Source organism: Ambystoma mexicanum, chromosome 12, assembly GCF_040938575.1.
Source record: "Ambystoma mexicanum isolate Mex_15411 chromosome 12, UKY_AmexF1_1, whole genome shotgun sequence".
Classification (NCBI taxonomy): Eukaryota; Metazoa; Chordata; class Amphibia; order Caudata; family Ambystomatidae; genus Ambystoma; species Ambystoma mexicanum.
Genome location: NC_090936.1, coordinates 292,969,799 through 292,992,341, shown reverse-complemented (window position 1 = coordinate 292,992,341; position 22,543 = coordinate 292,969,799). Strand labels below are relative to the sequence as shown.

General features: G+C 47.3%; 1 protein-coding gene across 7 annotated transcripts in view; it reads left to right on the top strand.

Annotated features, from left to right (window-relative positions):
* The window catches only part of C2CD5 (C2 calcium dependent domain containing 5), a 2,654,621-nt gene that overhangs the window by 2,195,711 nt on the left and 436,367 nt on the right, over nucleotides 1-22,543 (top strand). For 5 of the 7 annotated variants that reach the window (XM_069628454.1, XM_069628455.1, XM_069628453.1 and 2 more), the window contains 3 exons: nucleotides 18,782-18,847; nucleotides 19,012-19,113; nucleotides 20,047-20,234. In XM_069628454.1, the coding sequence (XP_069484555.1) occupies nucleotides 18,782-18,847; nucleotides 19,012-19,113; nucleotides 20,047-20,234 (356 nt within the window). The remainder of the gene's footprint in view (nucleotides 1-18,781; nucleotides 18,848-19,011; nucleotides 19,114-20,046; nucleotides 20,235-22,543) is intronic. The other 2 variants (XM_069628452.1, XM_069628457.1) reach the window with 1 other exon arrangement.

The following is a 22,543-nucleotide window of genomic DNA, read 5'->3' as shown; positions in this document are numbered from 1 at the left end:
ATGACTGTGACGATTGCCAGTCGTTAACGTCGAAGGCCTTGCGGGAGCGGAAGAAGAAGCTTACTTTAGTTGGGGTTTCCAAACCCGGGAAGTCGAAATCCGCTGGGCTTTCGACCGACGATTCGAGGGGCGACTCTCTGCGTCGTAGGCGTAAGTCCAGGGGGTCTCGGTCCCGGAGTGGTTCCCGCCATTCCTCTGCCTCCTCGAGGCACTTGCGGAAGCGTCATCACCGTTCGCCTTCCCCGTCCTCGTCCGAGGACTCCACCAGACGGCGGGTTGCTTGTCCCAACAAGCATTCCTCTCCTGTGGAATGGGATGCATTTCGTACGGAGATGATGGCGGTTTTCCAATCGCAGGGCTCCTTTCCATCCGCGTCTTCAAAAGAAGCCGGCAGGGAACGTGCTAGGGCCACCGCTTGCATGCCTTCGGGCTCGGGCGGTCGGCGCGATCATCGGGAGCCTTCAAGGTCCCGATCGGACAAGGTGGATCGCTCTAGCCATGCCCGCTCCAGGTCCCGGTCCTCGACGTCCTCGAGACCAGCGGAACCTGTGAGATCTTCTAAGAAGACGTCGACGCCATCGGCGCCATGTCTGTCGAGGGACTGTCTCGAGGCTCCGCCTCCGAGGAAGTCGTCGACGCCATTGCCGCCGAGGCCGTCGAAGGACACGCTCGGGGCCCCACCCCCGAGGCATGTGTCAAAGCCATCAGCGCCACACTCGATGTCGACGCCGATTCCGTCAAAGCCCTCAACGCCTTTTGTGGAGGCTTTACCGGAGGTGCCCCGTGCATCGGTGGAAACTCTGAGGAAGGCCCTGAAGACGTCAGTTAGGCCTGTATTTCAACCTTTTTCTGTGTCCTCATCTAGGGATTTATTCCAGCCTCTGGATTATATCTCTGAGGTGGATGAAGGGTCTGAGGAAGGTTTGGTACCTAATGAGGTTCCTGACGACCTGTTATCTGGTCATAGCCAGTTAGAAGACCTGCCTCAGTCTTTGCACGACGCCAGTGGATACCTCCCCGGAGGTCGAGTTTGGCAGGCCTGAACCTGGTACGCATGCTGAATCTTCGTACAGAAGCCTCATTTCGAGGGTGACAGAGTACTTGGGGTGGTCTGCGCCACCAGTGGATTTTCTGCAGGATGACCTGACAGATATCCTTGACAAGGTCCACCCACTGACCCAGTGCTTTCATATGGCTTTACAGAGAAGGGCGGCGGCGGCTTAGACTGCTCCGGATAGTCTCCTGGCAGTGAGCAAGTCGTTGCCGAAAAAAATACCGTCCAGCCAGTAGTGACCCCTGCTACTTGACGACGCACCCCACTCCGGAGAGTTTGGTGGTGCAGGCGGCTACGGCCCCAGCAAAGCAGGCGTCGCACCCTACCATCCCTCCTGATAGGGACGACAAACGTTTTGATGGCTGGGCGAAGAAAGTGTTTTCTTCAGGGGGTATGGCTTTACAGGCAGCCAACTCTGTATGTGCCTTAGCACGTTTCACTCACACTCTGTGGAATTGTGTGTCTTTGGCGGCTGAACATATTCCCAAAGGGGAGGAACGGGATGGTTTTCTTGCCCTCGTTCAGGGTGGCAATGATTCCATGTGTGAATCCGTTCAGTCAGGTCTGGACATGGCAGACTGATCAGCCGGTCCATGCCGGCGAGCACCGTGATGCCGGATTTGCGTGGTTGCGGAAGTTTGGGTTTGCTCCTGACGTACAAGCCCGGCTTCTCAACATGCCCTTTGATGGTGTCCATCTTTTTGGCAGCAAGGCTGACGAGAGCTTTGAGAGGTTGCAGACCTCAAAGGCTGCAGCGAAGTCGTTGAACGCTGCAGTTCGCCAACCTCCGCCTTTTCGTCCTAGGGGACAGCAATGGAGGGGTGGTTCCTATCGATACTACTCGTCTTTTGGTAGATCGAGGGTAGCGGCCAGTCAAAGGGGCCACCGTAGGAGTACCTGTAACGCTCACCTGACTCCCACGGGGGCGCTGGCCTGGTTCGCGCTGCTGTGACCTCGTCTAAGGTGATGCGCAGGGTTCGGAAGACGGACTGGACCGGGCCCCAGATCTGGCTTGTCTGACTCGCAGAAGTATCCTTCTGTAGGTGAGAATATGGGGTTAACTGTCTGCGGGGTAATGCAATCAGCCTCCCACTTACCCCTCTCACCCTCCTCAAAACCCTTCAGTGCTTCCCCGTAGCGTCTCACCTTAGGGTCTGGAAGGACGAGCTCTCCATCCTGCTTCTGATGCAGGGGCGCGTTGGTATCCAGTTACGTCACTGGATTTTCGGATGGGTGAGAACCAAACTTGCTTGGCTTCCAGGTAAGTTTTCTATAAGTGGTTCCCCTTGTGTCCATGCATTAATGTTCTAATGCTAGTGTCTTTTTCCCCATAGGGGCCGGGGTACGGAATGCCGGGGAACAGGCACCGACCCGAGGTGAGCGGTGAAATCCTTGTGGAAATCAGGTAAGTCTTTAATGAGTGTTTTGGTAATGTCTTTTCATTCACTCATTAACGCTGATGTTTTTTTCCCCTTAGGGGCCGGGGTCCGAAAATGCCTGGATGCGGCGCGGACCCGAAATAAAAGGGAATGACCCATCAGGTAAGTCTTGACATGGAGTTTTAGCTTCCCTTTTCCCTTCTTTCTCTCACCTTTGTTCTTGTCTTTTTCTCCCTAGGCGCGGGGGCGCGACTGCGAATCCGGATGGTCGCTGCTGAACATGGAGGCGCCCTGTAAAGGTGAGGAGAATGCGGCGCTGCAGCGATCGATGCGATGTGCTTTTAAAAATAAATGTCTTCCTTTTCAGGATTGTCGGCGAAATGTCTCTGGGATGCAGATTTAGCAGGTGAGGCCTTTTCCCTCCTCTGTTCTCTTGTTCCCTTCCTTTGCAGGTGATTCAGGATACTGGCAGGTGTGGCAGAAGTCAAGATGCAGGAGCAGACACGGTGAGCGTCCAGCTGCTAGATGCAGAACAACGCGAAGCACGTGTGGCTGATTGGGTGTGGTTTAAATAGCCTTGGAAGAAGTTCCTAGAATGTGTCCTTCCTCCAATCAGGTATGTATCCTTCCCCGACCACGCCCGGGTGGTAAATGAGTCCCACAGGTAAAGTAGTTCCTTTCAGGCCTCAAGGAGGCCGGGGTTCTGCAGCATGGTCTGCATCAGGTAAGTGCACCCAAACACTTTCATAATGAGCCTGGCGCCTATGGCGCCAGGACTGACGTTTTCTATGAGCCTGGCGCCATAGGCGCCAGGACGCTGTCCAAAGGGCCCCTATAAGGGGTTGCTGGGACCTTCCCCGGGGACTTGATGTCCGCTTTCGGGGACGCAGGGCCTGAGCCGGCTCCCCGGGAGCGGGCATCGTGACAGTACCAGAGGTGGAAAACAGGGTACTCAAGGTGCCAAGGCCGCTCAAGCAGTTGCCTCTTTGCCCTCAGTCACTGCCGCAGCCGCTTCAGCTCAGTCATGAGGCCATGTCCCATGGTTCGCTGGTTGGGGGAAGGCTGGCCAGCATCTTGTAGAATGGTGTGCCATTACTTGAGATGTGTGGGTTCTAGAGATCATAGCCCACAGCTACTGTCTTCCTTTCCGGCAGAGTTCTCACGACAATCCACCAGGGAATCTCTCTTTGAAGAGTCCGGATCTGATTCTTGCGCAGGTAATCAAATCCCTGCTGGAGAAAGGCGCCATAGAACTGGTGCCTGTAGCGGAGAGTAACAAGGGATGGTATTCCCCATATTTTTTTTATACCGAAAAAAGACTGGGGATTGAGACCCATCATGGACTTGCGTGGTTTGAACAAGCTCCTCAGGAAGGACAAGTTCAAGATGGTTACTCTCTCTCAAGTCCTCCAGGCCCTTCAACTTCAGGACTGGTTGGTGTCTCTCGACCTCAAGGACGCTTACTTTCATGTGCCGATTCATCCCAAGCACAAGAAGTACCTGAGATTCGTGGTTGGCGACTCACACTTTCAGTTTCGGGTCCTGCCGTTCGGTTTGACCTCTGCCCCGACGGTCTTCACCAAGCTCATGGTGGTGGTGGCAGTGTTTCTCAGGAAAGGGGGGATTCACGTCTACCCCTACCTGGATGATTGGTTGATCAGGGCGTGCTCTCCCGAGCAAGTCCTGGATCATCTGTCAGTCACCTGCCACTCCCTTCAGAGGCTGGGCTTCTCCCTCAACTTAAAGAAGTCCCACTTGACACCTACCCAGCGGCCCAGTACATCGGAGGACTGCTCGACACATCCCTGGGGCTGTGTTTTCCTCCCCAGGTGAGGGGTCATCACATTCTGCAGATGGTGAACAAGTTTCAGCATGCCCAGAGTCTCCCGGTGTTCGAGTTCTTGAGGTTGCTCGGCCTCATGGCATCCTGCATTCTCCTGGTGCCAGAGGCCAGGCTGCGGATGAGATCTCTGCAGTGGGCTCTCAAGACACAGTGGTCACAATCTTCTGTGGTGGGCCGTTGAAGGCAATCTGATGATGGGGGCTCCATTTTGGCTACCCTGGCCGGAGGTGTCGATCGTGACGGACGCATCCCTCTCGGGATGAGGAGCTCATGCTAACGAGTTGACGGTCAACGGTCATTGGTCTCTGTCAGAGTCCAGACTCCATATCAATCTGTTGGAGCTGAGGGCCTTCAGGCTAGCCCTGAAGGCTTTTCTGCCGTCTGTGCGGGGGAAGAATGTCCTGATTCTGACGGACAACACAGTGGCCATGCACTACCTCAACAAAAAAGGGGGGGCAGGGTCTCTCCCTCTGTGCAGAGAGGCGATGCAGCTCTGGTTCTGGGCCATCCAGCAGGAAATTTCGATCTCGGCAGTTCATCTGGCCGGAGATGAAAACGCGGCGGCGGACGCTCTGAGCAGGCAGAGCACGGTCTCTCACGAATGGGAGCTGGCTCAGGAGATTCTCCTGGAGATCTTCGCCCTTTGGGGGACCCCACAAGTGGATCTCTTCGCCACCAGTGTCAACAGGAAGTGCGAAAGAAATCTGCTCGCGGGAATTTCCTCCAAGAGGAGCCTTGGGGGTCGCGTTCGTAGTGGAGTGGTCCTTCCCACTGCTGTATGCGTTTCCTCCAGTCCCCGTCATTCTGCAAGTGCTGCGGAGGTTACGGAGGTTCGGTTCCCGAATGATCCTCATTGCTCCGGCATGGGCCAGGAGAACGTGGTACCCGGACCTTCTCGACATGTCCATCTGCCCTCCACGCCGTCTTCCCTACTGAGATGATCTGCTCTCACGGGAGGGGGGTCAGATTCTCCATCCAGAGGTCAAGTCCCTCAACCTTCATGCTTGGCTTCTGAAAGGTTGTGGTATAAGGATTGGGACCTCCCTGAAGACGTGATGGAGGTGTTGCTTTCGGCCAGTTCTGCGACTGGTGCAGGGTTAAGAATGTGGATCCTTTTTCATGTGCGATTCCTGTGGTTCTGTCTTTTTTGCTTTTGTTAGCCCACAAGGGCCTGCAAGTGGGTACTGTTAAAGGTTACCTGGCGGCGCTGTCTATATTTAAGCACTCGTCTGAGGAGTGTTCCTATTTCAAAATTCCTTTAATTTCTCAGTTTCTCAAAGGACTCACTAATGTGTTTCTGACGTCACCTTTCCAGGTGCCTGGTTGGGATTTGAACCTTGTTCTGAAATTCCTTATGGGTGCTCCATTTGAGCCTTTACATTCTTGTCCGTTGAGGCTGTTAACCCTTAAAACTGTGTTTTTAGTTGCGGTCACTTCCGCTCGCAGAGTGAGTGAGTTGCAGGCACTTTCAGTTAAGCCACCCTTCACTGTGTTTCATAAGGACAGGGTTGTCCTTGGAGTTCGTCCTTCCTTTCTTCCGAAGGTGGTGTCGGATTTTCATTTAAGCCAGAAGGTTCTTCTTCTGGCATTTTATCCTCCGCCACATCCTGGTAAGGAAGAGGAGAGGCTCCATAGGTTGGATCCTAGGAAAGCTTTAAGTTTCTACATTTCACTCATGTCCCGGGTCAGAGTGGACGATCAGCTCTTTATTGGTTACGCTGGAAGGCGTTTGGGACAAGCTGTTACTAAGCAGACTTTGTCTAGATGGATTATCTTGGCAATTTCTGAATGTTACCGCCTGGCGGGTAAGGACCCTCCGGTAGGTTTACGGGCCCATTCTACTAGGGGTATGGCTGCCTCTACTGCCCTCCAGAGGGATGTTCCTATTCGTAACATCTGTGAAGCAGCCACATGGGCTTCGTTCCATATATTGTACGACACTATTCCCTAGATTCTATCCATGGGCAGGATCTGGCCTTTGGCAAGGCGGTCCTTTACTCTGCAATTTGATTGGGCATTCTAAATGTCTATATTCTAAAATCTTTTTCCCTCCTCCATACGTTGGTACTGCTTTGGGAGTCTGTTATAGATATGGAATACGTCGGAGGACCCAATCCCCTCGAAGAACAAGTTACTCTCTTACCTGGTAACGTTCTTTCGATGGGATGGTCCAACGATGTATTCCATATCGCTCCCTCCCTCCCTGCCCCGCTACAGAATTTCTTATGCGATTGCAGCTTACGTTTCTGCAAGGATTTCTGTGGTCATACTGGCAGTGGTTTGGTGCCACACGTTCTGGAAAAAACTACAACTGAATCTACGGGCGTCGTGCCTCCTACTTATAACATCCGGTGACGTCGGCTCGACGGAGGCCCTCGAGGACAGCGTATCAACGTCATCGACGCAGGACCCAGATGCCAAAAATGTTCTGAAGCAGCACAGCTGTGGTGATTACTGTCATATATATGGAATACGTCGTCAGATCATCCCAGCGAAAGAACGTTATCAGGTAAGAGAGTAACTTGTTCTACACCATCATAAACTGGCTCTTTACCTGTTCTCATCTTTATGCTGTTGTACAGGAACCGTTCGTGGGAATGCTTCCACCATTTGTAAATGTGTTATTGTAAGTCATTTCTGTTCGGAATTGTCATCCCTGTTCTTCGGATAATTACAAAATGAATGCAAATCTAGTAACGGTATCCAAAAAGGTCATTACGGCACTTAAATGGTTGAAAAAGGAAAATCTCTTAAAAAGAACAGCCCTTGCCGAGTTTCCCCGTACAGCTGACTATCAGCAAAGATGAATCGATACACGGTTGGGGAACATATTTCCTTACACCTTGGGTATAGGGGTTGGAGACTGCCTTTGAGTTACAAATACATATAAATGTACTAGAGCTCATAGTTGTGTACAAAGCTATATTTAGTTTTCAGACACAAATTGCAGAGAAGAGCAGCTGTGTTTCTCAATAAATGTGGAGAATTCAAGTATAGCCCTCAGCCACACCAAAAATATCCTCAAAGCAGTACCAGACACAGCAGATTTGATGGCTTACCATCAAAAGATAGAGCTCAACGGCTGGAAGAGGGCGACGAACCCGAACTGTCTCCGTTGTGGAGAGGAGGAGGGAACCATATTTCACATCCTGTGGTCATGCCCCCGGATCCGCACCTTCTGGGACGCTTGTTGTACTGAACTGGCCAGGATACTCACTTGCACTATACAATTGGACCCAAGCGTCCTAGTCCTGGAAGTACCAGATGAGAGCGAACTTAATAAACGTGAAAAGCTGCTTTTAAACACAGCCGCTGGCCTAATGAAGCGCAATATTGCCCAAAAATGCAGAGTGCCGGAGCCCCCAACATTGGAACAGTGGATAATGGACATGGACACATGCGCTATGATTGAACGTCGGATATATAATGCAAGAGGCTGTCTAACCAAAGCCTCTAAAATATGGGGAGATGGGAGGAGGGTGGGCCTTAACGGCCACGGACAATGGTGATAACAAGAATAGATATACAGAAGGCCAAGGGAAATTATCTTGCTGCTGGAGATACTAACATTAATGCTAGCTTATGATTGGAAATGCTGGTCCTTGAATGCTTTTATTTCTCTCTTTTTATTTTTTCGTTTTGTGGTTGTTTTGACTATGTTATGAAAAACAATTAAAAAAATGTATCAAAAAAGAAAAGATAGAGCTCAAGTAATAATAATAATAATAATAATAAATAATAATTTGCCATTTATATAGCGCTACGAACCCTCAGGTATCTGAGCGCTGCTTATTATTACCCACGGTGTGTCTTGCTCATTTATCGACCTCGGAAGGATGAAAGGCTGAGTTTGGCCCCGCCGGGATTCGAACCTGCGTTAGCAGGCTCTGCACAGATGTCAAAGCGAGCGCTCTACTCGCTGTGCCACTTGACCAGCTGTCATGGGGAGACACATGGCATTGGATATGGCCAAGGAAAAGTGCACACGATCACACAGTGAGTAATACGTATCAAACAACATGCACCCAGGAACCAAGAAACATGCATACTAACCCCAGGATGTGCAAGTGGAACACAATACAAATATATGAAAAGGGATGTGGGGTAAGCACTTAGAAGTACCTTGTGATTACAAAGAAAGTTGGCAAGCTTCTAACCCACAATTGCTGTTACAGGTACTGTCCGCACTAAGCCCACATACAGGACAAGCAATGACAAGATCTGTGAGTTAACACCCTGTGATGGTATTGTATAAGGTAACTTCAAGACAGTGCTCACAAGGACGAGAAACACCTACTGGAATGTTGGCGAAACCCACAGATCCTGCTGATTAAACAGGGACCCAGAAAGGCTACAACAGCAAAGGGAGGATGACCTAATAGATAAGATACCTGACAAGGGACACGTAGGAATCGTGCTAGCAGAATAGTGAGGAAAACATAGGTATTCACACAGGAGCTGGATATAACAGCACACCACGCCTATATGGGGCCTTTCGCGTGTTTTTCACTCCCCACGCTGGAGCTTTCTCTGTCTTCTCGCACTCTGGGTTTCTTTTCCTTCTTCCTGCCCAATCTGGGGTTTCCTGAGTTTCTCCCGACTCCGCTGCTCTTCTCTTTTTTTACCCCCTACTCTGGGGTGCTTCTCTTTCTTTCGCCCGCCTCTCTCTGCACTTGAGCCACCCCCTACCTGATTGCCTCGAGCAGTCCTCCTCTAGAGCAGTTCAGACTAGCTGGCTCTCCTGTCATCGCAGAGCTTTTTAAATGACTCTTCTGCTGGACTCTGTGTCGGTCTCCCAGGGCTTTCCGTTCTCGGTCTGGCAACTCAGTCGGCGCAGAGTCGCTTATGTGACTTTTCCGCTAGGCCCTGCTTTGGCCTTCCGGGTCTCTTCTCTCTCGTTCTTGCCTCCAGAGAGATCCCACTTACCCAGTACCTTAATGTATTTTTAAGGGTAGCGGGCTCACCACACCGAGTCCCACAGGGGGGGTGGACCCCTTGCTCACTGTTCTCAGCGAGGCACAGCTCCACCTCACTGATGATGCCCAACAAGGCTGAAACACGTGTATGGGGTTGCTGTTGGTACTCTTGTTCAGAGAGGAATTGCCATAGCATTTCGGTGCTGGACTGCCCATGTGGGCGGGACAAAGACTGATATGCAAATGGATATTTCCCATCTGTGAAAGGTACAGTGAGCAAAAAGCGTGTGCTGCAAACTCTCATCTCAGAATAGGTTATCATGCCATGTTCTTTCTGGGGAGGAGCGCCTGCTACCTTTTTTGATATATTTGCAAGGAACTTGGGGTTGGTCACCCTGAGTTACCTGGGGGCAACCAGACGTGGACTCCCTGCTCACTGTTCTCTTGTTCAGAGGAGAATTGCCTAGCATTTCGGTGCAGGACTGCCCCTGGGCAGGACAAAGACTGATATGCAGGGATATTTCTTCTCTGTGAAAGGGACAGTGAGCTAAAGACTTGGTTGAGACTCTCCCAGGGCCATCCACCCATGAACAGGTCAATGGGCCGTGTTCGTGCTGGCCGTGTTCGTGCTGGTAGAGAGACTCCCAGACCCCCCTTTTGCATTCAAGAATAGGGTTCACGTTTGCTAGGTATTGAGAGTCAAGTAGCTCCTGGTTTGGGCTATTCCGAGCCTCATAATGATCTTTTCATTGGTTTGCAGGAGCTGTTAACAGTGCATGCTTCGAAAATAGTCTTTCTACTGTAATAGCCTGCAACTGCCATTGTCTAGTAGAATACAATGACGAGCGTTGGCTTGTGAGGGAATTAAAAATACATGGTGAAATTAATTTGATTGCATTTTTGCCCTGACCCCAACACCATTTAAACTTTAAATGATACATTAGATTTCCTTAGTTTCACAAAGAATTCTGATGTATTGCAATTTAAATGGTGTTACAATCCTCCAACGAAGTCACAGTGCTTTCAAATTGTACACCTGTTTAAAGCAATATTCAATGTTATGAGCATTCAAGGAATATCAATCTTTAATTTGTAAGAAAATAAATGCCAGTGCCTAAATATGTTCTTGGATTGGGGGAGGGGGAAGGGGAAGCTCCCAATCTACTGTTGAAACCACCCACTGTTGCTCCGTACACTGTCACATGTCTGCTCCATGCAGCGTCAACATATTTGAGGTTAAAGCTCCAACTCCCATTGGTTGGTTAATTGAGGGTGAAATCAACATAACATATTAGTTGTGTCTTGAAATAAAATACATGTTTAAGTGATTCTTTAAAACGCATCATCTTTAATATTTTGCTCTAATCCTTTCAGTGTCAAGTGGAGCATGTTAACCATCTAACCACAGGAAAAAAGAGCAAAAATGCTTTCCTCCTATAATAAATTGATGGATGAATGTAGGCAAAATCATTGCTGAACTGATGAGTTGCCTGTCAAACATTGCAGCAAGATCGTCTTGCATAAATTGACACTGATGACTTGCCCTCCTGTTCAATGTGGATCTTTCCCACTGATTTTGCCTCTGTGCTGGGGCTGTTGGCTGGTGACTGTCCTGTTTTTGTCAACCTAAACTGCTGGTTATTACACTAAAATGTACAGCAATGTCATGCGAGCTGAGTGGAGCAGTTTGTGGACCTAGCCAGCATCAGTGCCCAGGATTGTCACGTTGCATCTAATTGTTTTTATGAAAATGAATAAATAGTCCTGCTCTGACAACCTGGGTCATCAGGTTTGTGAATTACAATGAGCCAGCCAAGGATACAGAGACCCTGGACCTCATTATGACTCTGGCAGCAGCTATGCCGGTAGAACCGGCACGGCTGCCGCCAGTCATTTTTTTCCCGGTGCCCCGTAATGGGCAATTACCAGGGTATTACAGCCGTGGCGGACCCAGTAATTGCCCATTCCCGGGCGCCGGAAAATATTAGTCCGCATTCCTATTTGAGTCCCATTGCACTCAATGGGAATGGGGAGGTCGGATGCACCGGCATGGTCCGACATGGTCTGCGAGTGGGTGCCGTTCCGCCCGCCAGGTTGTTACCGGACCGGCAAACTTGTAATGAGGCCCCCTGTCCAGTGCACACTGTTGTTGATCATTATGTTACTATGACTGACTGACAGTTGAAATAATGAAGTTGCCAAAACACCACAATATAATCAAGCTGGGCTCAAAAATAAGCGCCAGGACTCAGAAATAAGTGCTGAGGCTTTGCCCTGGTAAGCCCACCCCACAAATTAAGCACTGAATATCATTAAGAAGTATAATACCAGTTCTCTACAAACACAAGCTAACGTTTCATTTCGTTTGGTTACATGTAAGTGCTGTAGAGAGCAAAATGTACTCCTTTGGAGGATTGTAGCAAAGCACACCTTTTTCAACATACATATATAAATTATGTTTTTTAGAGTAGCATCTTTCTTTAATGTATGAGTCATGCAATGTTTGTCGTTGCTTGTCTTTTACAGATTTGTTACTTTTAGATTTGATTTATTTGGGTTATTTAATACTCAATGGAGAAATGATGGCTCCACAGCGAAGGGAATAGAGATGTTTTTTCAGGCAATTGGTCCTTCTGTGAGTCATCATAAGGGCACTGCAGACAATGTTTTCTGGCCACTTCAGCATCACTCCCCCCAAAGTGGCTAATGTCGCTCCAAAATCCCCTTTCCCCCATTGCCATTGTTTAAAACAGTACAAATACTGTTGCCTTAGTAGCTGCAGCAGACTTTGCAGAGCGCAGGAGCAACTGTTTCCTATTGGGCTGTTAGGGAGAATTCTCTTATAAGGCTAATTTCCCAAACCTAGTGTGTCCCCCAGCAGCTTTGCTGGATTTTTGGGTTTTTTTTTCTCTCCTGCTAAGAGTGAGACTCTTTTACTCCCACTCTTAGGCATGATTTGAGGTATGTCTTTGACTTGTTATGTGCTTATGGGCTATGGGGTTTCTTTTTACTCCATAGGGTATCATCTGTTTTTCGGTATGTGTGGTACACAGCACCCTCAGTGCAGTACCACAGGGGTGTCACAGTGACCCCCAAACATAGACTCCATACCCTGGGACTGACTACTGTCTTCCAGGGCATGTAAAGTCACCATTGGCTTTACTAGTCCTAAATTGTGAACAGAACCAGTACAAACCATCATATTGTGAAAGTACTGGTAAGCGGTAATTCGATTGCCCCTGGGTCTGTTTTCAAGGGGGCACTGTCCAGTCCCCCCTTATCGAGTTTCTGGCTGGTGGCAGTGGTTACCACACAAAATATTCCACCGGAATATTCTCTATGGGATTTTCCCATTGATTTTAAACACACCACTTTTTGGTGCAATTTTAAAGATACCGGCGGTTTATTTATATAATATTAAATCACTGGTTGGGTCTTTTTGCCAGAACTCGATTCTAAAATGGCGTTTGTCCTTCTCTGTAACTCTGACCAAGGTCGAGCCCTTTGTTCCACTATTTTGGCGGGCTTCTCCACAGAAGCCCTCCAAATGGTGCCACTCTGTCTGAGTTCCACAGGAAGGGTGGAGGGGGGAATTGGCACCCTGGACTGCGTTGCCTTAGCAACCCAAGTCGCACTCTACTAGCATGTGTGATTGACAGGTAGGCAGATGAATGGAGGTTTTTCTGCATAAAAGCAGGGCCTTTGGGACTGGAACTTCAGAAGTCGCCACAGGACCCAAGAATCTGAAGAGGGAAGAAGCTGAGCCATCTGCAACAACGACACCACCGGTGAAGCCCTGCTGCAACTACCTCACCACTTTCCCGACGACAAGAGAAGATCTTCTACTGGACGAGTCTTCTTCCCCATAGCTGGTGGGATCAACCAGTTCGTCCTTTTCGCCTTCCAAAGACGTCTCTTGGTCAAATCGCCGTGCCAAGCACCCCGGGGGCCGGATAGCCAAGCTCACCACTTTTGACCGCGAATAAAAGAACCACACCTTATATTCGGGAACTCCACGGCTGGTTTCATCCCTGTGCAGTGCAACGACTCCCTGTTCCCTCCTCGACGAGATCTTCTCTTCCCCTGGTCGGAACCATGAACTTTAGCCACTGCCAGGAACAACTGCCCCCGCTTGAGCTTCCTTTCTCTTTAAGGTACTGTGTCCTGCCTGGCCTCCCTTTCTACAGATTGCTAAAGGTGACCCTTAAATCCTTGGCTTCTAAACTGGGTTGGCTCCAGGCCTTCTAACTATATCCTTTGAATCACCCCAACCTCTTTTGAACACTCTACAAAGACTTTTAGTGCACTTTAAACCGTGTGATCCTGGGCACATTTTGCTTTGCTCCATTTAAAGTGGGCCTGGCCTATGAACTTTGGCTCTACAGTATAACCTGCCTTTGTCCCCTTGCTCTGAATTCCTAAATGTGCTGGGAACTGTTTTATTTCAATGCTCTGCCTTTTTCTCTCCCTTTAACTACATTATCAGAGTGCCATCTTGGTTAAGCGCTCACATCTGTTCTAACAAATAGTAGTGTTTTAACCCTGTCTTGTCTGATAGCTATTAAGGGAGGTGTGTATTCTTTACCTGACTATGTTTTAACTTGCTTTTGATTGAGAGTGCTAGTATATGCCATAACGTGGGTTTTAAATAAATAATTATATACTTTTTATGCAAAGCTCTGGTCAGTGTTTGTTTGCTCTACTGTGTTTTGGCCCTATTGTGTATACTCTGCATACTGCCCTACTCTTCTTGAGAGAAGTCTGACTGCTCAGCCACAGCTACCAGGTAAATCTGGGTGGTGCAGACTGCTACCAATTGGGTTTACTGCTTACTCCTGTAGTCTTAATCTTTTTGCAGTGTTCCCAAAGGGAACTGCACAGGATTCTGCCTAACACGGGCCATTAGCCCTTAGGGGCCATCTTTGTTTCAGAGTCCTATGACGAATCCAGTGAATGTGTCCTCTCTCCCCAGGGGGAGCCACCCCTGTTGGTACTAAGGAGGGGAGCCTGCTAAGCTTAACACCCAATAGGGGCTGGTCAAGCAGGATTCCACTGGGGTGACCCCCAGTGGGATCCTGTCCTCACCTTTTGAGGACAGGAACACTGTAGAAAGGGATATACATGGTTTTCCCTATTCCCAAGAGCGTTTTATATTTGTTGGGTTGCATGGGGGTTAAGCTGTGTAATGATGTGGAAATGCATGAAAGAAGGACTGGTGTGATTTCTGACTTGCCCTCTATCCCCTCCCCCCCCATATGCATAGTATTCGTTGGGATGGAAAGAACACTGGGAAGTCTCACCACCTGGGAAGGATAAAACGCCAATCCAGATTGAAGAGAGAGAGAGGGCAACAACCGCACGGCTGGAGAGACATGGGGGCCTCTTCCTGGGAGGTGTGTCAGGAGATGCAGTGTGTACGCCAGGTGGGGCAAGCAAAACCGCGGCCTGAGCCCTCGGAACGCTGCAAGCCCTGCTGAACTAGTATCCAGGAAGGCCCGGCTGAGAGGAACTGCAAGACACTGAAACTGCCGAACAACTGACTTGTGGTGCGGCCGTAACCGGAGTCATGCAGGCAGACCACCGGCCAGCTCTGTCTGATACAGAGCAACACGAGCAGGTCATAGAAGCAGAAATGCAGAAGCAAAGCTTCCCAATTCTCCTGAGGAGTAGCGCAAAGAAAGAAGAAGTACGCTGTTGCTCTGGGGAATCGGGAGAGTACAGGTGAGCCGAATAAGACCCCAAGGAGGGGTGAGCAGACGAGACCCCAAAGCAGGGTAAGAGAATCCTGACCTCAAAGCGGAGAGAGAGAAGGTCCACCCCAAGGCACAGTGAACGAGGCAAGACCCCCAAAGCGAGGTGAGAGAATCCAGTCCCCAAAGCGGGGTGACGGAACCCATACACCATGGTGGGATGAGAGAAGTAGGATCCCAAGGTGGGGTGAGAAGGTGAACACCCCAACTGGGGTGAGAGCGACAGGACCCCAAGGCACGGGAAAGATACCAGACCCCAGGGCGGGGTGTAAGAAACCAAAAAGCCAAGATGATACTCGGAACAGTCTACTATCAAGGAGGGGCAAAAATACTAGAATCAGAAAAAAGACACTTATCAGACATGTGTGAACTGTGCTAGAGAGAGAACACTTGAAAAGACATTCAGGTCACCCGATCAAGTGTGCATTAAGGGCAAGGAGACCTGGGAAAGAAAACATACCTCCCTGGGGTCAGAAACCAGCCACCGTTCACGTATAAGGCCTGAGGGCCTACATGTATCTTTGTTTGGTTTATATGTTTTGTTGTAAGTGGTAGGAACATAATATAGGTTAACATAGGCTTTCGGACAGAGGACTTTTCTTGCTTTCTGACAACCTTCCTGACAAGCACCTCTTAACAGTTCCTTTTATAGAATAAAGCCAAGAGTTTAAACCTAGGGACACAGAATAGGTTTGCAGCTGGTAATAAAGGAAAGTCAGTCACAATGCGACTTTATCCTTCTCGCAATTTTGATCTACCACAGTCCTCATTTGCTTCTTAATCGGTGCTTACTCTTATGTAAGCTGAATGACAAAAATATTTCTTGTTTTTAAACTTTGTAAAGCTGACAGGTTTGTTTTGTGGCACTGACAATGTTGCACGTAGCACTGATAACTACCAGATGCATGTAGATGTCAAACAATGACTAGAAGCCAGTGACTATCTTGCAGGCCCATCTGGGGAGTGTCCAAGTCTTGAAAGGACTCCAGCCCAAATCACCGTTGACATAGAGCACAAGTTGTCCCATGTCAAGTATCAAAGAACCATTCCCGTCTTCGTTATGCTTGCTACATATTTCATTATGATACGTGTAGTGCTGCAGTTATGTGTACACAAATGGAAACTGGTATGCGCTAAAAAAATGCATATTTTTGAGAGGCAAGACTGTGAATGAAGTCCTGTTAATAAAACGTGGGAACTGGTTTGTCTGCATTACTAGCTTTAGTAGGATTTACATTGCAGTGAGTTCATCTCATGGGATCAGATACACAAAGATGGAAATCTCCAGAATTCTTGGCACAACCTTCAGGCACAGGTATTAATTCAAGCAAAGCTTTCATTTGTGGAAATGGGAGAGTGATGCTGATGGAGGAACCCATGTGTTGAAAGCTTGTGAAATGTTGTGTGTGGAGCCTGGGTGAATGTGCAGTAGTTAGATGTGCAGCTGCTGAAAAGTGAATGTGCCAATTGGTGGCACCCTTATCTTGCCCTTTGTCTTACCTGTAACTAAAGACCTGTATCTGAAGATCTGTGTTGGGCTTACCTTACCCTGCCTCAAAGGATCATCAATAAAACTGCATCCTTTCATGTTTAAACTGTAGATCATTATTAGGACTATTTAGTTTGGGGTATAGTAATGTCACAATGCTATGAAACTACTAGCTATTACTGTGATCTATTGAATGGTCCTCGTTGTGCAAAGTAGCTCTAGAAGGTAGTGTTTTCTTAGAATCTGGCATAGGGAAAGAAATGTGAAACAACTGAGGACCAAACCGATATTATCTGTGATAGAGTGAAGGACCGAGCAGTACAGCAATAGAAAGAGGGTGAGTGTGGTGTGGTGTGTGTATTTTTGGATTTGTGCCACAGACTATACACAAAAAGCAAGTTCCCCCATCTTTCAGGCACTCCAGAATGTCTTAATTGTACATCTCTACACACATTTATTCTCTTTGTTTCTTATATCACATTCATTACACATACACTAGGCTAAGACCACATTTGTAACATTTTGCTTGAATAGTGTGAAGTATGCAGAAAAAAAGTAAGTCCAAACAGTTTTACTCCAACTGTATTTATTAAGTGGATCCTTACAAATGTCCCTCTCCACTGCTAGGCTGCAACTGCCAGAGCTTCACAGAGGACCAACATATATACACATGAAACATTCTATTACGTCGCAATGTGCCTGCAATGGCAGGAGCTGGGAAATGAAAGTAAATAAACAACTTTGAAAGATACATGGAGCAAGAAAAAACATGTTGATTGTATAACTGTTAGATAGTGTTTACTCATGCAGTGTATATATATATATATATATATATATATGTCATATTTATTTACAGCACAGAAATAAGATATAACAAATAGCTTCTTGGTCTTCATGGTAACTCATCAGAAGTTACAATCTGACAACCAGGAGTTCCAAACTGCTGCGGCTTCATGAATCCCAATTTCGACCCCTGCAGGAATTCTATAAACGAGCACACAAATCGCTGCCATTTACTCCTAAAGCTCACTCTACAAGTGGTACTGAAGTGACATTTGCTTTTGTTGCTAATTCCATTTCAGACACCATTTGCAAAACTGCCTCTTGGACTTTAGTGCAGACAATTACATATCACTATTGTGTAAATATGCAGGCACAGACAAATTCACAGGTGGGCCAAGCTATACCAAGACATCTATTTGCAACTGTTCCTCTAGCTCACTGTGTTAGAGAGAGAACACTCTAGCTCACCCACCGTTGTTTTCAGTTTGTGCTTACTATGCTATGCAAAGCATGTGAGTCTGTACAGTTTCCCAAATCTCAGAAGGCAGCTTTCCATACCCAGGAAGTGTCTCTCTGTGCTTTCCATCGGTGTAGGGTCTGATGGGAGCTGATGTACAGACACCTATTGCTTCCTAGGCTTACACAACTCACATTGTGTCAGAAAAACAATCATTCTGAGGACGTCGATGCATGGTGTATCAAAGGTACATGCATATATAGGAAAGGGATAGCATGACCAGAATGCCCTGTCAACACCATTGTAATAAAGAAGTGAACAACTTGTAAAACTCCAGACAGACCACTAGATGGTGCCCCATGCAGGATGTGACTCTAAACAGACACCCAAACTATTAAAGGATGAACATTGTGTTTATTTGATGCCAGGTTAAATAAGGCTGTGGAAAGTTTGGTACAAGTCAGTTAATATCACCAGCATCAGAGGGGATTGAGGGGAACTTGGACAATTTCTTCTGGTTTGGGGGTTTGGTCAGACCCAGAAAGGGTGAGTTTCAGCAGTGTTTCTTTGTTAATCACTTGTCTCCGATTGGCCTACAGACAAGATAGCATAGGGGCTGGCCATGAAGTCCTCTACCAATTCAGTGAGAAAAACGCCATACCCTGCTTTTGGACTGCTTCCTGACTCTGCCCCAGTTCTTCCAAGGGACTGTTACACAAGCAAATGCTGGAGCTTGCAAGAATACACTGCTTGCGCCTCAGAGAGTGGGAAGGGCAGACATGCATGACTGTGATGATTTCCTTGGAATCTGAAACTCATGGCTGCGCTGTGGAGTTGTCCAGTGCAGCTTGCTTGGCTGATATGCCATCAGATAACTTCCTTGCACCAGACAATCTCTTCTGTCACCATACGCAAAGCCTGGACAACAGCAGAAGGACAATCATGCCATTCCTTGCCATAACAGCAACCCTTGTCTGAGATTCTTGCCACAGAACTAAGCGTAAGAACTACTGTTACAGGCACGTAACCTATCTTTGAGTAAACCATATTGTGCTTATAATTGACAGATTGATGCTTTTCAGAATGATATGATCCCTCTTGTCTTTGCAGAGCTTCTTGAGAGAACTAGTCCCCATACAGGTATGGCTGCAGTGGTGGCAGCAGCAGCACACAGAGGTGAGCTCCCTAACTTTTGTGTATGCTTTAATCTCACAAAAAGGCTCATTCTTTTTCCCAGATGCAGATAATTGCTTCATCAGAGGGAGCATTGCAATGCGCAAGAGCCGTCATCCATGTATATATTTTTTCTTTGTTTTTTCTTTCTGTCTGTGTGTTTCCAGCGACTTCAGTTGATTACAGTTCCTTTGCAGACAGATGCAACAGCTGGATAGAGCACATTAAACTGAAAGCTCACACCATAAGGCGTGGATCAGTTAAGACAAGTAGGCGGATGTTGTTTCTACCACATTATGATAATAATCTGAGGCCTCTATGATTCCCCAAAGGTGATGGGTGGACCTTCCAACCCAATTATGGCATTGCAGATTAAACCTGCATCAAATAGTAGAGTGTGAAAGCTGCAGATCCTTCCTATTTGCATGCTATACATACATGATAGGGGTAAGTTAAAGTGCTTGTACAACACCTCTACATAGGAGGTGCACATCAAGTAATCATAAAATTAACTGTCTCACTTCACATTTGTCTGTACATGGTAATTATGTATTTTACATCATTAATTCATATAGATTACAAAGGTGTTGAGAATGGAAATTAGTCCACCAAAACAGACATGATCTTTTAGGAAACTGTTGAATAATAAATTAACCTTACATATATAATCTGTGATAAAAGTAAGCACACGAGAAGAGTTCATTAATTGTCCACTGGGTGGAGAGCAAACTTAGGTTATATTAAATAGGAAGACAGAGAATTTAAGACCTCACACTGGTCAACTTTCACACTCTTCCCTTAATTATCTGTTTCCTCAGAAAAACAATAATTTTACAAATTGTGCATCCAGATTTTTCTTTTAATTTCTCTTCTTCATGATTGTTGACTGCTGTATGTGCTGTAACACGCATCAATTTTTCCTTTGCAGGAATGTCACTGTTCTTCAAAAGCAACTTTTATTTCAATTTTTTCATCTATCGTTTTGTATGTGTGCATGCATTGCATGTTTTCCTTTTCTTTTATGAAAGTCTTCGTGTTTCATACCACATGGCTGAGCTTCACAGATCTCATAACTGAATGCTGTCACTTGGCCCTTGTGACTAGGGGAGTGCAGTCATGCCTTTTGATGTGAATGATTTGTAGATATGCTGTCAGTAGCTAGTTTTATTTTCATCCCTTTTTCCTCACCTGTCTTTTTTCAGTCAGTTCACTTGAGAAAGCAAGTCCTCTGGCAGAAGGGCACTCCCGTCATCGCTCTGGTACTTGCACAAATTCCACTGTTCCTGTTGTCAAGATGACACCTCTTTCTTTTTTACCGGGAGCCAAAATAACCAAATATCTTGGGATAATCAACATGTTTTTTATACGAGAAACAACATCTTTGCGTGAGGTGAGGTATTTAAATGAATTCAAATATACAATTAATGTTCTTTACTTCTTCCTTACTACTTTGTGAGACCCAATTGGCATTGCTCCGTTATTGCTCAAATTCGTTGTCAAGCTATCCCGTTGAAAGTAAAGCATTCAGAAGTATCGGTGTACAGGTAAAAATGAAGTATTTTTCATTAACAGATGAGATAAAAATATCCTTTTACTTCTGCCTCTCTTTTACTTGCAAATCTGATACTTGTCATTAGAAACCGTTTCTACTGGATGTGTTTCCTCCACAGATTCCTCATCTTAGATATATTGTAGGCAATGATCACGTAAAGCGCATTTTTCACCAGCAGGGGCTAGGTGTGCCTTGTCACTGATCCTTTCTGATGGTCCACTTCATGGCTCTGAAAGTGATGGCCTCCAGCCATTAAATTAGGTACACCACACGCTGTAACGTCAGTTCCACCCCCCCACCACCCCTGCTCTGCATCTGAGTGAACAAAATTAATAACCTATGATCTTGCTCTCTCAGGTTCAATGCTCTCTCTATGCTTGCATTAGTCGAGGATGGTGATGAGGGATCTGTGTGAGACGCATCCATCAGGACAAAGACTAGCCAGCAGTAAGTAATTTTTTCTAATGCATTGTCTCCTCCTACAGATTCCTTTTCTTGGTTACACTCCCATAGCTATCAGAGAGAACCCTGAACAATATAGGTACAGGCCTTCTAAATACCTGTTTGCAACTGGGAAAATGGCAAGTGCCAGAGCTGTGTCTAGGTTTCTACAGAAATGGCCTCCAATTAAAGCTCTTTAAATCATCAAGTCACAACGTATGCTTTTAAATGCTTTCATCTCTACAGCTTATTAGATAGGTTATGCAGAGAGCGGAGTGAGGCAAGAGGGTTTGCTGTGTTTTCTCTTTGAACACGGTGTTCCTACAAGCAATCAGTCTGCAGTGGCTGCTATTTCCAGTGGAGGTGTGTCTACATAATCTCAGACTCAACCCCCCGAGCGGAGCGAGAGCGGGGTGAGGCAAGAGTGTTTTGCTGTGTTGTCTCTTAGGACACAGCGCTCCTACAAGCAGTTTGTTTGCAGTGACTGCAATTTCCAGTGGAGGTGTCTACATAATCTCAGCCTGAAACCACGAGCGGAGCGAGAGCCCGAGTGGAGTGAGGCAAGAGTGTTTTGCTGTGTTTGGCGGGTTGTAGCGGTAGCGCAACTGGCTGGCTGAGGAGGCGGAGAGTTGTTGGAGAGACACTCTCGGTAGGGGCCGTGGGGCTCTCCGCACTCTTAACAGTTGCCGTTGAATCAGCAGACTCGACTGAGCCTACTCGCCCTTAAGATTGCAGAGGCTTTGATTATTTCCTATATTCTCGGAATAGTGGATATACACCTTACAACTAACTGAATGACCGGAGACCAGAGTGAACCTTTGGAAAGCTGAAAAGCCAGAGCCAGGTGGAGCTGGTGGGAAAATCACGCTCAGCCGGAATTGGCCAGCACTACTCCAGCCGGGTGGGCTGGGGAATGTTAAGGTAGGACTTTTTACCTTCCTAGCAGGGTCAGTTTCTACGTCTCACCTCCCTGGACTCACTTACCCACCCAAACCCTTTGACTGAGATTGCTAAACCTTTGAAGACACTTGTAGAACGTTTATGTACCATGTCACACACGCATCCTCGTACAAGATGACAGGTCAAACATCAGGAAGAGCTAGAAGACCTGAGTCTAAATACCTTGAGACAAACCCATGGGGGAGAGTTGGCACGTCAAATAATGCAACCGTGTGCGTTTTCTCCAGGTCAACAGCAACTCGTCCCGTTAGAGCAACCAAGAACGATGACTCATAATAAGTGAGGTATAAATTCACCCCCAAATTGGGAAGCTCAAGGGAAAGATGGGGAGAGAGCTGTGGGTATGGCTTTGGATTACACAAGTAAAGTGCCCAAGACCACCTCAGTGGCACTGGCAGCAAAATCCCAAGTGCAGCAGCGGATAATATCCCGGAAAGTCAATTTTGGGTGTGGTTTGGGAAAGTCAATTTTGGGTGTGGTTTGGGAAAGTCAATTTTTGGGTGTGTTTGGGAAAGTCAATTTTGGGTGTGGTTTGGGAAAGTAAATTTTGGGTGTGTTTGGGAAAGTCAAATTTGGGTGTGTTTGGGAAAGTCAAATTTGGGTGAGTTTTTGTTCACCTACATTGCTACCTGCTAGCCCAGTGACCACTCCATACCTCTGATCTTGTATATTTCTCCTACTGCCTCCTCTCTCTACCTGCCCATGGCATTATCCGTTTCACCTATCTATTCCAACTGTTTCTCTAT